This window comes from Myotis nattereri (assembly GCF_964212035.1).
Source record: "Myotis nattereri genome assembly, chromosome: 3".
Taxonomy (NCBI): Eukaryota; Metazoa; Chordata; class Mammalia; order Chiroptera; family Vespertilionidae; genus Myotis; species Myotis nattereri.
In genome coordinates this window covers 67,391,958-67,405,125 of record NC_138077.1, presented here as the reverse complement: position 1 = coordinate 67,405,125, position 13,168 = coordinate 67,391,958, and the positions used below count along the sequence as shown (strand labels likewise).

At 39.6% G+C, this 13,168-nt stretch overlaps 1 protein-coding gene across 1 annotated transcript in view; it reads right to left on the bottom strand.

Annotated features, from left to right (window-relative positions):
• The window catches only part of SLC9C1 (solute carrier family 9 member C1), a gene marked incomplete at its 3' end in the record, with an annotated part of 86,923 nt that extends 76,477 nt beyond the window's left edge, over positions 1-10,446 (bottom strand). Inside the window, exons 1-3 of the mRNA XM_081085990.1 lie at positions 10,398-10,446; positions 9,191-9,291; positions 2,965-3,093 (exon numbers count right to left, since the gene is read on the bottom strand). Coding sequence (XP_080942116.1) covers positions 2,965-3,063 — 99 coding nt within the window. The 5' untranslated portion in view covers positions 3,064-3,093; positions 9,191-9,291; positions 10,398-10,446. The remainder of the gene's footprint in view (positions 1-2,964; positions 3,094-9,190; positions 9,292-10,397) is intronic.
• Positions 10,447-13,168: the final 2,722 nt, after the last annotated feature.

Genomic DNA, 13,168 nt, shown 5'->3' with positions numbered 1-13,168 from the left:
AGGCAAGCAGTTAGGGGCAATCTGGCAGGCAGGCAGAATGGTTAGAAGTGATCAGGCAGGCAGGCAGAGGTGGTTAGGGGCAATCAGGCAGGCAGGCAAGTGGTTAGGGGCCAGTGGTCCCAGATTGCGAGAGGGATGTCTGATTGCCAGTTTAGGCACGATTGGACATCCTCCAAGGGGTCCTGGATTGGGAGAGGGTGCAGGCTCAGCTGTGGGTACCCCACTACCTGTGTATGAATTTTGTGCCCCGGGCCTCTAGTCCTGAAATAACCTCCTAGATCAGTGATGGCAAACCTTTTGAGCTCGGCATGTCAGCATTTTGAAAAACCCTAACTTTGGTGCTGTGTCACATATAGAAATTTTCTGATATTTTCAACCACAGTAAAACAAAAATTTACATTTTTGATATTTATTTTATATATTTAAATGCCATTTGACAAAGAAAAATCAACAAAAAAAATGAGTTCTCATGTCACCTCTGACACGCATGTCATAGGTTCGCCATCACTGTCCTAGATGATAAGATAATGTGTGGCAGTGACTCCTATTGCCTAAATCCAACACTACTAGTACCAACCAACAGACACATGAGCAGGGCCCTTCAGCCATCTATCTCATCCTCCTGCCTCAGCTGACCTCCAGAGTTGAACAGACTCAGGAGACAGATAGGCAGAAATCACCAGACCAAACTACTTTTATATCTCTACTAGAGGCCAGTGCATGGATTCATGCACTGGTGGGGGGAATGGCCTGTGGGGATCGCCTGTTGTGGGAGTGCCTCTCATCTGGTCAGCCAAGCGGCTGTGGACCCGCCCTCTGAGCAGCTGCTCCCGCTGTGGGAGAACCACTCATCCTAGTCAGCCAAGCAGTACTCCCACTGTGGGAGCGCACTGACCACCAGGGAGCAGCTCCTGCATTGAGCGTCTGCCCCCTGGTGGTCAGTACACATCACAGCGACTGGTTGACCGGTCATTCAGGTCATTCCATGGTTCGGTTGCTGGGCTTTTATATATATATATATATATATATCTGTTAGAGGCCCGTTGCACGAAGATTCCTGCAAGAATAAGGCTTCCAGCAGCTGGAGCGAAGCAGAGAGGGGAGCGAAACCCGCTGAGGCAGGCTTCGCTCCCACTCCAAGCCGCTGTGGCTGGGTTTCCCCTCCCGCTCCCAGCCACTCCCAGCCACTCCCAGGCGCTGCCCCTTCCCCTCCAAGCCGCTGCCCCTCCGGCCTGCAGCCGCTGTGGCTGGGCTTGCCCTCCCACCTCCGCCTCCCACCTCCGCAGCCTTGGCTCCGTTTCTGTCCTCGCCGCCTCTACTTGGCTCCCTTTGGTACCGCTTGGCCTCCTTGTTGTCCTCAGTCTTCCCTCGCAGCTGGTATATGCAAATTAACCGCCGTCTTTTAGCTTCTATCATTGAAACATTGTAGCTTTTGGAGCTGTTGCTTCAGGAGCTCAGAGCCGGGTGGCAGCAGGCAGGAAACCTTGGCTTCCTCTGTCACTGGAGCAAGCAAGCCTCATGTTCGCTTAAGCTGCCTGGCTGCCGGCCGCCATCTTGGCTGGCAGTTAATTTGCATATCTTGCTGATTAGCCAATGGGAAGGGTAGTGAAGTTACAGCTAATTACCATGTTTCTCTATTATTAGGAGATATATATATATATATATATATATATATATATATATATATTAGAGGCCCAGTGCATGAAATTTGTGCACTTGGGGCAGGGGGTCCCTCAGCCAAGCCTGAGCTTTCTTGCAGTCTGGGATCCCTCAGGGGATGTTTGACTGATGGAGCAGGCCTAAGCCACCAGTCAGACATCTTTAGTGCGGCCACGGACGGGAGGGGTTCCCACCACCGCCGCTGCGTTCACCAGCCATGATGCTGGCTTCTGGCTGAGTGGTTCTCCCCCTGTGGGAGCACAGTGACCACCAGGGGGCAGCTCCTGCATTGAGCGTCTACCCCCTGGTGGTCAGTACACGTCATACCACCTGTCATTCTGCCGTTTGGTTGATTTGCATGTTAGCCTTTTATTACATCAGAAGATATTCTTTTTAATTTTATTTTTTTGGGTCATTTGTATAACCTCCATTTTTCTAGACGCTTTCAAGTATACATTGTTTTAATAGTTTTGTTTCTAATATAGTTTAGGTAATGGCCTTATATTTACAAAATTGGTGTTTTTTTTTTTTAATTTTATTGATTTTTTACAGAGAGGAAGGGATAGGGATAGAGAGTTAGAAACATTGATGAGAGAGAAACATTGATCAGCTGCCTCCTGCACACCTCCTACTGGGGATGTGCCCGCAACCAAGGTTCATGCCCTTGACCGGAATCAAACCTGGGACCTTTCAGTCCACAGGCCGATGCTCCATTCACTGAGCCAAACCGGTTAGGGCCAAAAGTGTTTTTGTTAATTTGAAAGAAATGCACCTCTGCTTAAGATCTGTGGTGTTTTACCTCAAGGTCTTTTCTTGATGAGTTCAAAAATCTCACATAATTAGAAAAAAATCACAACAGTTTATAAATTAGAGTTATAGTTGTTTCTGTAAATATTCTTCTTTGTCTTTTTCTTCTCCATGTGGGTGTGGGAAGTTTTAGAAAGAGAGTATTTAAAACATCACTTTTATTAATAAATTTCTTTTACTAGACCTAATAGATTTCACAATAGCTCTCTTATAGCATGACAGAGTTAAAATCATAACTGGTGTTAAGTTCTATCACTCATATTTTCAGGATTATTTTTTCTTCCATAATTTTTTTCCTGAGTCTTCAGTAGACTAGCCATTTGTCAAGATATAGCATAGTCACTAAAATATAAAGTTTATTTTACTTCTTTTACACCTTGCACTTTTCCCCTTTCTTCTTTGTTTCCTAATTTTGAGGAAAATTTTTAAAAATCTAAATATAGATAAAATGTGGTGGCTCATTAGTGAATGATATTATTGGAAAAGAATACTTTTTACCTGCCAAAATAACTTCTGGAACATGTAAACATCCATGTCAAATGCAGCATTAAAGATAATTACTGGTGTAAATAAATAATAAAATAATTGTGAATCCATCCATTGTATGGCATGAGCATATCTTAGGACCTAATAATATAAAAATATGTCATTTTCTTATTTATCTATCCTTCTATTAGCATAGACTACATGTTAGATACTCTTATCTCCAACAAAAAAGGAAAACATACATCATAATGTAATAAGTGCTAATGTCTTAACTCTGTCAGATTTTTATAATTTTCCATCAGATTATTATCAATTACAGTGGAAAGTTACTGCACATACCTATGTACATTTTATTTTTTTAACTAGGAAGTACATTACATGGCCACTAGAAATATCTAGGAGATTTTCAGGCATACAAGAGGAAGGAAGACATTTCAGACAGATGGATTATCATACATAAAACCCACAAAGGAGTAAGCAATCATGTCAAATTCTAGAAACTGCAAATAACTAGCCATGGCTTAAACAGAAAGTTGTGTGTGGAAGAATAGCAGTGTGTGGGAAGTTAATGCAGCTAATGAAATAACTAATTTGTGTTGTTTATCACAAAACATTTAGTTGAGATTTATGAATTTTGTTCTGAGCATCCATTCCACATCCATTCCTTAAGGAAATACTGAGCACCTACTGAGTTGGGTGAGATCTATGCATGTGGGAGCTGATTCTCGTTGTTTCTTGTGCTTCTTGGGTCTTATGAGTGGAGGCATTGGTTGCTTTTCATCCAGACTATCTTTTCCAGAATGTTTGAGTGAATAAAAAGTTTGGAAGATAGAGCAAGGTTTCTCTCCAGAGCAAGGGCCAGATTTACTATATTGTTCAGTGCACTAAAGATAATAACTCTTTAGGACAGGTGAGCTAACTGCGCATCATAAACTATTCAAGTTCTCGAAGCGCAGGTTTCTCCTCCTGTAATTCAACCCATTGTGTGTGCAGGTTTTGTCTGGCCCTCTTCTTTCTCTCTCTGGGAGCTGGGACTCATGGAACAGGCACAAGAAAATGCTGACAGTATGGCTTCTGCTGTTGCCCTGAGTGATAAGAGTTCTTTTTAGCTGGTCCAGGAGTCGTATGGTTTTTACCAGGATCATGAAACTGTGGCAGGCTAACGTATTAGCTTGCAAGAAGAGTAAAGAATTATTGTCAAATAGTAAAGTTTATAGAAGTACTTAAGATTGAGTTTGATCAGTAGTGGGGATGGAGAATGGACCCCGGAGAGCCCCGTGCAGCCCTGCTAGCTTAGTTACCATCACATCAGTAGAAGAGCAGCAGCTGCCCAGCTATACAGCTGGCCCAGTTCACCATCACAGCAACCAAGAGCAGAGGAGTCGGGACCCAGCAGCCGCCCACTGCCCCCACCCCCTCAGCACTGCTGACACCAAGTCTGACACCACAGGGCAGTGGGGCAGGGAGCCCTGACCTGCACAGCCTCACATCAGTGGTGACTGCGGGTGGGGACAAGAAGGTCTTCACAGGGAAGATTTGGGAACAGTGAAATGGTTCAATGTAAAAAATGAATATGGTTTCATCAACAGTAATGACCTCAAGGAAGACGTATTTGTACATCAGACTGCCATAAAGAAGAATAACCCCAGGAAGTACCTTTGCAGTACAGGAGATGGAAAGATTGTGGAGTATGATTTTGTTGAAGGAGAAAAGGATATGGGGTGGCAAATGCTACAGGCCCTGGTGGAGGAGTTCCAGTGCAAGGCCGTAAATATGCAGCAGACTGGAACCATTACAGATGCTACCCACGTGGCAGGGGTCCTCCGCATAATTATCAGCAGAATTACCAGAAAAGTAAGAGTGGGGAAAAGAATGAGGGATGAGCCAAGCTGGCGAGGCTCAGTGGTTGAGCATCAACCTATAAACCAGGAGGTCACGGTTCAATTCCTGGTCAGGCATATGCCTGGGTTTCTGGCTCCATCCCCAGTGTGGGGCATGTAGGAGTCAGCTAATCAATGATTCTCTCCCATCGTTGACCTTTCTCTCTCTCCTTTTTTCTTTGAAATCAATACAAATATATTTTTTAAAAAAGAATGTGGGATCAGAGAGTGATCCTGAAGGCCAGGCCCAATAGTGCCCGCCCTCCCACTGGCCAGGGTCCCCACCTTACTCCCTGAGGAGACTCTATGGGTGTTGACTACAGTATTCTAACCCTCCTGTGCAGTGAGAAGTGACGGAGGGTGCTGATAACCAGGGTGTAGGGGAACAAGATAGACCAGTGAGACAGAATATGTATTGGGGCTATAGACCATGATTCCACAGGGACCCTCCTCACCAAAGACAGCCAAGAGAGGACGGCAATGAAGAAGATAAGGAAAATCAAGGAGATGAGACCCAAGGTCAACAGCCACCTGAATGCCTCAATGTCGGTACTGACACAACTTCAATTACTGATACAGAGGCACAGAAAACCCTAAACTACAAGATGGCAAAGAGACAAAAGCAGCTGATCCACCAGCTGAGAATTTGTCCCCTCTGGAGGCTGAGCAGGACCAGACTGAGTAAATGCAGGCTTATCATCTCTTCCAGACTATTTTTTCCAGAATATTTGAGTGAAATATTATAAGGTTTAGTCATCCAACAAGAAGAAATGAATATGAAATTCCAGCAGTAAGAAATGAACAAAAGGTTGGAGCTGAAGACCTTAAGTGCTTGCCTTTTGCCATTGAACAGATAACTAGAGCTATTGCATTATCTATGCAGCATGGGGTTTTTATTATTTTTTTCCTAAAGATGTCTCTTTTTGATGATGACAACATGTGATTTTTGTTGTTGTTGTTTTTAAGCCTGTTTTTTCTCTTTAAATGTTTTAAAATTGTTTCATATCTGGTCAGGTTGAGTTTTAAGAATCTCATTTTTAATTTGTAATAAAGGTTTACAACTTGATCTTTTCAAAAAAGTCAACAAACTTCCATAAAGGTCATAAATAATTGCACTTAAAATTGCTTTTGTATCAAAATCATATGGTTATAAAACCTATTCATGACAAATAAAGTAGTGATCTGCTTTTGTTCTTCCATGAATATATGTTTTCCATAATTTTTTATTTTACATCGCTGGTTAAATTTGTTTGGGAAAGACAATCATTTTCACACACATTCTCATTCATATTCTGACTGACTGAAGTAGGTGTTGGCAAAATATTGTCCCTAAGTCAAAATTTCTCAATGCCTGTTTTGTAAATAAAATCTTATAGGAACACAGTCATGCCAATTCACTTATACATTGTCTCCTGGGAGTATAGCTGCCTTTGAACTACAATGACAGATTTGAGTAGTTGTGACAGAGATTATATGGCCTGCATAATCTAAAATATTTACTATAGAAGAAATGAAATTGTAATTATTCGCAGATGACATGATATTGTACATAGAAAACCCTAAAGACTCCATCAAAAAACTAATAAACTTAATAAATAAATTTGGCAATGTAGCAGGATACAAAGTTAACACCCAGAAGTCTATGGCGTTTTTATACACCAACAATGAACTCATAGAAAGAGGAACTAAAAACACAATCCCATTTACCATTGCAACAAAAAATTTAAGATACCTAGGAATAAATTTAACCAAGGAGATAAAGGACCTGTACTCAGAAAACTATAGGATGCTGAAAAAAAGAGATAGAGGAAGACATAAACAAATGGAAGAATGTACCGTGTTCATGTATTGATAGAATTAAAATGTTCATACTACCCAAAGCAATCTATAAATTCAATGCAATTTCCATTAAAATACCAATGGCATACTTCAAAGACCTAGAACAAACTCTCCAAAAATTCATCTGGAATAAAAAAAGATCCTGAATAGCTGCAGCAATCTTGAGAAAGAAGAACAAAGTTGGAGGGATGACAATACCAGATATCAAGCTATACTGAAAATCCACTGTTCTCAAAACTGCCTGGTACTGGCACAAGAACAGACACAGAGACTAATGGAACTGAACAGAGAACCCAGAAATCAACCCAAGCCATTACGCTCAATTAATATTTGACAAAGGAGGCAAGAGCATACAATGAAGTCAAGACAGTCTCTTCAATAATGGTGTTGGGAAAATTGGACAGATACATGCAAAAAAATGAAACTAGACCACCAACTTGCACCATACGCAAAAATAAACTCAAAATGGACAGAGGACTTAAACATAAGATGGGAAACCATAAAAATCTTAGAACAAGCCATAGTCAGCAAAATAGCAGACATTTGTCATAGCAATATATTTACCAACACAACTCCTAAGGCAATGGAATCTAAGGAGAAAATAAACAAATGGGACTACATCAAAATAAAAAGCTTCGGCACAGCAAAAGAAACCATCAACAAAACAACAAGAAAGCCTACTGCATGGGAGAACATATTTGGCAATGTTATTTCTGATAAGCATTTAATCTCTAAAATTTATAGGGAACTCATACAACTTAACAAAAGGAAGATAAACAACCCAATCAAAAAATGGGCAAAGGACCTAAATAGACACTTTTTCCAAAGAGGACATACAGAAGGCCAAGAGACATGAAAACATACTCAAAGTCACTAATAATCCGAGAGATGCAAATCAATACAACAATGAGATACCACCTCACACCTGCCAGAATGGCTATCATCAACAAATCAACAAACGACAAGTGCTAGAGAGGATGCAGAAAAAAAGGAACCCTCTTGCAGTGCTCGTGGAAATGCAGACTGGTGTAGCCACTGTGGAAAACAGTATGGTGTTTCCTCAAAAAACTAAAAATGGAACTTCCATTTGACCCAGTGATCCCACTTCTAGGAATATATCCGAAGAAAACAGAAACACCAGTCAGAAAGGATATATGCACCCTTATGTTCATAGCAGCACAATTTACAATAGCTAAGATTTGGAAACAGCCTAAATGCCGATCAGCAGATGAGTGGATTAAAAAATTGGTACATCGGTGCTGTAAGAAAGAAGGAATTCTTACGATTTGCCACAGCATGGATGGAACTGAAGAGCATTATGCAAAGTGAAATAAGCCAGTCAGAGAAAGGTAAATATCACATGATCTCACTCATTTTTGGAATATATGAACATCATAAACTGATAAGCAAAAATAGATACAGAGACAAAGAAGCATCAAACAGACTTTCAAACTATAGCTGAAAGGCAGGGGAGAGTTGGGGGTGGAGTATAAGAGATCAATTGAAAGACTTGTATGCTTGCATATATGCATAACCAATGGACACAGACACTAGGGGGGTGAGGGCATGTGCTGGGGTTAGGGGAGGCGGGGAGGTCAATGGGGATAAAAGGAGACATATGTACTACGATTTGTAATACTTTAAACAATAAAAAAATAAAATAAATGAAAAAGCTCAAAAAATAAAATATTTACTATATATATTTTTACAGAAAAAGATTGCCACCAACCCTTGGGTTAGATGACTATTGTGTTAATAATGCATTCTATATCCTTTTAAAAATATATATATATATATATTTCTTTATTGATTTCAGAGAGGAAGGAAGAGGGAGCGAGAGAGAGAAGCATCAATGATGAGAGAGAATCATTGATCGGCTGCCTCCTGCACTCCCCACACTGGGGATCGAGCCCGCAACCCAGGCATGTGCCCTTAGCCAGAATCGAACCTGGGACTCTTCAGTCTGCAGACCGATGCTCTATCCACTGAGCCAAACTGGCTAGGGCAACATTCTATATCCTTTACAGTAAGTATATTCTCTCTCCTCTGACTCCAGCTCTTCCCAACTATGTGGTAATACTAGAGTTGTCTGGACTATATCTATGGTTTGCCTTGCTCCTCACTTCCAATGTCAGATACAAGGTTCTGTGTATTTCTTAATATATTCCAAGCCAGGCACATTTAGAGACTAGCCTCTATTCTAATGGAAATGCGATTGAAACATTCCTAATTGAGGCAATACATTGGTTTGTTTTTTGTCAGAATTCTCTTGCTATGAGAGTTCTATAACAGCAGCTCTAAGTCACTCTAGGCTTCTATCTTGTTAACCAATTCTCGTCTAAGCTTTGCTTTTTCACACCCAGTTTCTTTTCCTACACATCTGATGTTATCCACATCCTAAGCATCTATCAAATGGCAGAACAATGAAGAGACAAGTATTTTAATAATCCTCTTAAGCCATCTTTGTATTTATATGAATCTTAGGTATAGTAAAAAATACTCATATTTACTATACACACCTGGTCAGATGCAAAACTGAGTATTTCAAAACTGCATCCGATTAAAAATAGTATCACAGGGAGAGGAATTATAAAATCTTTCAAGTGTAGGTTCAAAATTGCTGCAAAAAAGTAATTATTAAAAAGCAGTAAAATATTACATTTTAAAAACTTTAATTTAATGTGATTTCTTAACACTGAGGACAATGAAATATTGATCCACTACTCACTTCCTATATTCCTGTATTTGAAACCCTCCTTCACACTTAAGCACATAGAATCAGTGTAATTACTAATCCATTTCCGCTTGACCTGTTCTATGAAGTATATCATTTCTTTAGAATCATTGGTTCTTGGGTTACTACTAAAATATCTATAGCAGTTTCTCCACACGCTACAAATCAGGTAGCTTCTTTGGCAACCCTGCAATAAGGTTAATAAAAACTAAACTTGAGTGAAATCTGACTGATTCCTAAATAATAATGAGGAACTAACCATAATAATTATGCTGGTGAGAAAATAAAAACTAGCTACTTATTACTAGTTAGCTACTACATAATAGAAAGCATGAATATTTAACATTGTTAATCCTTATTATAAAGTGCAGTAAGCAATATTACAGTATTTTCTTCAGTTTAATGTCTTCTGCATCTTTTAAATACAATTCTTACATCAAAGCATGTAGAAAGGTGCATCCTTTTGATATCTACAGTGTTCTTTTCTTGTCATAAGAGATAGGAATAATTTATCATTTGCACAAAACCAATGGGACACCATACCCAGTGGTTAAAAAGTAACTGAACAATTCAGACCTATCACTTTGAAATTCTTTGTCCAAGTAAAGAAAACAGTGGAACAGCTAATTTTAAAATATGAATGAAACCATAGTTTATGATAACACAGATAAAAAAAATCCCCCAACCCTTGATTTTCTACTTATCTGTTTCAATTCTCCCCATCATTTAAATCTACTCAGAACCTAGTAAACTAAGAAAGTATGAATATTGTTTTAACACTATAGAGATGAAGAATAAAGATTAGATGTTACAGGTTTCTTCTCAGGGGTAGGTTTTTGTTGGATTCATTTAGTTGAAAATCAGGGAACAAATGTATGAATTTAGGACCAAAATTCTGATTTCCTACTGCTGCTACTTTTAAAAAAATTCTATACGGTGGCATTTACAAATCCATCCATAGAATAAACTAAAATAAAAAGAGTTGCACCTACCTCCAATTGTGCAGATCAAAGCCAATATTAGAATGATTTCAGGGAGGTCCTGAGGATAAGTACTGAACTTATTCTTGACAAATTCTACCCAAGTGCCACCAAATCCTTTGTTTTGGAAAGTGTAATTAGTAGTACTGAAATTCATGTTCATCCTGTTGGTTCTCACAGACCATCTGTATCCAACTCTTACGACGCTCTGCAAAACTCACACAGGATCAAAGGAAAGTAAGACTTGCCTTCTTGCTTTTCTTTCATGATAATAATTTAAAAACAACCGTTATTTCTCCTTGATCCTAGTGATATCTTAGGGTCTGCCAAAATTAGGGATGCCTCCCATTCCCATCATGCTTTAAATTTAACTGAGATAAAAAAAGGTACAAACCCAAGTGGTAGAGATTAGCCAGTGTCACCCCATGCTCACTCAGCGTTATTCACCTGGCATCTATCCAACTCTGACAAGATTTTCCGCCTAACTTGCGGCCAGGACCACAAGTTGGTGCATTTCACTTAGCTCTGGGGATGGAGAACTGAGGGGCTTGTCCTCAGCTTCCCTAAGCCTCTGGAAGTATGTTCATGGTAGCTATTCCAAAGTGGGTAGCAGGATGGGAGAAGGGTCTCTTTTGTTTTTCTATTCAGACAGAAATTAATAGATTATGATGATACTCAATCATAGTCTTATATTTACCATTTGGAACACTAATGGGTCAAGTTTCCTCCAACTTCTATATATCCATACAGCAATCAAGAACAAAATAAAAATATTGAAACCAAAAGGATTTAAAACAGGGGGGTTGTTAGATGTTCTGTCTCATTGTTACTTCTTAGATGAGGAACAACAAGGGTTATTTTGTGCCTTGGTTTGAAGGAATAGATAGTAGCTGCAGTCTGCAATCCCACCTGCTTCTGTGGTAAGGAAAGTTTTACATCGGTGCTCTCAAACTTCCTGAGGGATATTCTTCCAATTCTTTCTCTCCTAACAGTGGCTTAACATTTTCTACTGTCCACTATTAGCATCTGATCTGGCTGCCTTGAAAAGTAATCAATTAGTTTTACTAAACTTCTCTTTTTTCAGTTTCAACTATATATATATATATATATATATATATATATATATATATATATATTACTAGTACATTAGTACATGCTCTTTTCTGATCAAAATCAATATTTTAAAGAGAAAATTAAATGAATATGTGCTTATTATAAAAACTTTTGACATAATTATATACACAAACATTTCAAAAACAGAAAACCATCCAGTTATGGCATCTAGTGGCTCTTATACGTTTTATTTACATAGTTGGGTTCATCCTTATATAATCATACTTTATGCTCTTTTCCACTTGGTATCCTATCAGCTGGCTCAAAGAGCCCTGTAAAGAGCATTAACCAAGTTTGTAGCATGTTGACACCAATATAAAAGTGCCTACTCCGGTCAGACGGCCTGCGTGCAAAGGCCTGAGGAGTTGCTGCTTACAGGGTGAAAGAATGAGCAACTTACTTCAATGCTGTCGAACTCAGTTTTCCAACCTGTATAGCTTCTAGTCTGTGTCTTCTATCTCTCTTCCTAGATTTATTATTTTTTATTTGGAATCACCTGGGGAGCTATAATAATAGTGGTGCCTGGGTCTTATCCCTAGGGATTCCTATTGCAATCAGTCTTGAATTTCAGTCTGTGCTCCCCAGGCAATTTTAATAGATAGCCAAGGTTAGGGACCACTGTGATTCACCCAATGAAAAGGCAACACTGCTCAGTTTTTCAATGTTCCTGAGTCAGTTTTTCTGAGAAAGGGTAGCAATGACTTTCAGTTGAAATGACTGGAAACACGTCTGTCATTGACAAGTTTGGGTTATTTATTTATTTTAGTCTCAGTGAGGGAGAATGTTCACCCTGGGGAACTGCGGGCTATTTCAGTGAAAGGATGTAGGAAAGAACTTATTGTGGATATGGGCCGTGTCTGGGTAATTTTGGAGAGGGTTTAAGGAAGTGAGGGGTTACAATAGGTGGGTTTTGTCAGAAAGTAAGGACAATTCTGTGATTGGGCATCTCAAGAAATCTTATCTAGAAGGAGCTGTAATGGGTACAGATGCAGCAGTCATTCATTTTAGCAGGGGCTGAGAATGTTTGATAATTGTACGGGTTGCACAGTGACTTTGTTTTGTCTCACTTTATTACAGTCTCAGAATGACCTCATCGGATGTTGCTATTCTTTGCAATTGTTTATGTCCAACTGGAGAGCGACACGGACTAGCTGTAAGCATCCGACTGACTTGTAGTAACTCTGAATGAGACCTAATTCCACTAGTAAGCATCACACTGGTTTACTGCTGTCAGCAGCTGATTTTTGTTTGTTTGTTTGATTGATTTTTGTTTTACCTGAAAAGAATCTAAGTTTCTTATCCTCACTTTAACATGTCAAGAGCTGGTGGTAGAACAAGCTCAGCTATCCCTCTAAGAGAGAGATTCTTAACCTTGGCTACACACTGGAGTCACTTAGAGAGCTGTAAAACTACAGGTGCCTGGGTGGCATCCCTGGAAGTCAATTTAATTAGTCTGAGCATTGTGAACTTTTAATGTTTCCCAGTGATTTAAGGAGCAGCCATTATTTAGAAGCACTGCTCTAGGAGAAGCCCATGCCATTGTGATATTTGCTCTTGTTTAGCTAACAGTACACTATTTAGGACACTTACTAACTTTTCCACTGTTACTCCAGGACTAAACATCCTGGGCCTGAACAAAAAGAAAAAGCATTTTCTGCATGCTTTCAGAA